Below are 2447 nucleotides of genomic sequence, written 5' to 3' on the forward strand. Positions count from 1 at the left end.
GGAACATCGTCGATAACTTGGGACCTGCTCTGGCCGCCGCGGGGCCGCGGTCCGGACGCTGGGTGTCGTTATTGGTGCGCCTTGGACATCGACCAGAAAGTTACGTCCGTTTTTCTCACGCTTATTCGCGGGAGCTCGGCGCCTGCGAGACTCGGGGTAGGCCATCCCGCAGTACACGCATGCTCTGCAGGCGAGATGTTGCCTACCCGCCAGGCGCTATGAGAGCTAGCATAGGCGGGACTTTCGCGGGTTCGCAGTGGAGAATGACGGGCGTACTTTCTGGGTGATCTCTTACACGACTGCACCACGCCCACGTGACTGAGGTGTGGCTCGCTCCCTAAGAAGACGTGGGGGTGGGTGGCGGGTGGGCTGGGCGATGGCGCCGTCACGGTGGAGGGGGGCTGCGCTGAGCTTGCTCCAGCTGCTCGACTCCCTCTGATGGTACTTCTCGTGCCACTTCTCGCCGCTAACGAGGGCTGCTCGGGCCCCCCGCGTCTGCCTGCAGGTGATGCTGGGCCAGCCGATGGCGCTGGTGTCGGAGGGCAACGAGGCGGACACGGACTGGCACGAGTCGGAGTTCATCAGCGAGTGCCTGTGCTGGCACAACGTGTACCGCCAGCGGCACGGCGTACGGGACCTCCTCATGAGCGCCGAGGTGCGTGACGCGTCTCTACACGGCGTCTGCTCGTGAGCGGCGTCTCCATGGCATTATGCATTGCGTCGTGCGAAATATATTTGTATAAACCCCCGATCTCTGTTTGCTTAGCTGTGCGACATGGCGCAGAACTGGGCCAACCACCTGGCCCACGCCAACGCCTTCATGTACAAGCCCGGTGAGACCCAGGTCGGTCAGAACTTGTACTGCAGGCTGCCCAATACCGCTGTTACCGAGGTCACGGGTGAGTAGACACGGCCAGTTTTAAACCGCATTAGTTCACAACAAAGCTCTAGCGTCACTTGCACGTAATTTGTTTTTCCTCGTTTTCACCAATTTTCTTTGCTATAATTCTGTGATTTTTTGTATTCTGGTGATTGTCCAGGTCAGGAGGTTTCCGCCTACTGGTACAGCGCTTTCAAGCAGTACAACTACGGCAAGGAACCGGATGTCCTCCACGCCAATGTCAACGCAGGTAAGCCAAAAACAAACCGTCCTGTAGAACGCTCGTGATGTTGACCGACATCGGATGTTGATCGAATGAAAACAAAATGCTCGAATGGTTACAAAGTAGCCAGAGTGGGTCACTTGTCCGTGAATCCGCTGCTTCATATTCCCAATAAATCACATCCCCGATAACCGATGGGGATTACTCCGAACAACTCCAATAATTGCCTTTCCCTTGTCCGGCGGACACGGACACCCCACCCAATGCCATACCCAACTCTTCCTAAACGCCTTTCCCTGCCCCGCCCGCAGGCCACTTCACGCAGCTCGTGTGGGCGTGCAGCCGAGAGATCGGAGTCGGCAAGGCGCGCAGCCGCCAGGGCAAGACGGTGGTCGTGGCCATGTACCGGCCGCCGGGCAACGTCAGCGGTCTCTTCCAGGAGAACGTCCTCCTGCCAGCGCCCGCCTGCGGCGACCTGGAGCTCGCCGCCTCCCTGTCCGACTCGTCCTCGTCCTACTCGGCGTAGCAGCGCGCCCCGCCCCGCCCCGGCCACCGCGCCGCCGGCAACCGCAACGCCATCCGCTACCGTCCCGTCAGGTGAGAGTCTCGTGTGTGAGTTTGTGTGTGAGAGTGTGAGCAGGTAAAAGAACTAACTTGTTTTCTGTTTGGGTGGCAGGTACCGCGCCCCTCAGCTGTCTGTGGCGCCACCCTCCCCCGACGACAGCCCGCTGGTCGAGCGCCGCCAGGAGGGGGCCGGAGCCGGAGCCACCACCGCGGCCACAGTGCACCCCGCCGGCCCGGCAGAGGTAGGTACGCCGCGGTATGCGGCGCGGGGCCGAGCGGGAGCCCCTGGGGGTGCATTCCACAGCAAAGCTGGCCGTCGGCATTCCACCCGGCCGCGTCGGCTGGCTTCCGCTTCCGCCTCACTGTATAGCATCCTGGCTCCCCTGTTCCCCTGAGCACCCAGAGTCTGCGCGCCCGCCGCGGGGCGAGGCCCGGCGCCGAGCTTGGCTGGGCCGGCCGGAGGCGTCGCTCAAGTCCGGTGGCTGGAAAGGGAAGGCCGCTCCCATGCCGCCGTCGCCAACACCGCAGCGGCGCAGGGCCGCCGTCTCGTGTTTCGCCGCCCGCCGCCGCCCCGACAGTTCCGCGATGCGATTATTCCCCCCTCCCTCCGCTCTCCGTCTCTTCGGCGCGCATTATTAAAACGTGTTTACGGCGCAGTAAAACCGCGCCCGCGGAAAACACATCGGCGGCGAGGAAAATAGAGAGGGGTGCGCTACGGGCGGCCTCGCCCTTGGCCCGCGTGTTCGAGTTCGACGGAGCGCCCTGACTACCACCGCCGCC

General features: G+C 62.8%; 1 protein-coding gene across 1 annotated transcript; it reads left to right on the forward strand.

The window, feature by feature from the left end:
- Positions 1-474: 474 nt before the first annotated feature.
- LOC113215957 (Golgi-associated plant pathogenesis-related protein 1-like) lies at positions 475-2058 on the forward strand (the record flags this gene model as incomplete). The annotated part of the gene is made up of 5 exons (XM_052276951.1): positions 475-655; positions 767-899; positions 1041-1130; positions 1415-1700; positions 1780-2058. Coding segments are annotated over 4 exons (619 nt in total), but the record flags the coding sequence as incomplete, so codon positions are not given.
- Between the last annotated feature and the right edge of the window lie 389 nt (positions 2059-2447).

Source organism: Frankliniella occidentalis, unplaced genomic scaffold (assembly GCF_000697945.3).
Source record: "Frankliniella occidentalis isolate FOCC.00 unplaced genomic scaffold, Focc_3.1 Scaffold5140, whole genome shotgun sequence".
Taxonomy (NCBI): Eukaryota; Metazoa; Arthropoda; class Insecta; order Thysanoptera; family Thripidae; genus Frankliniella; species Frankliniella occidentalis.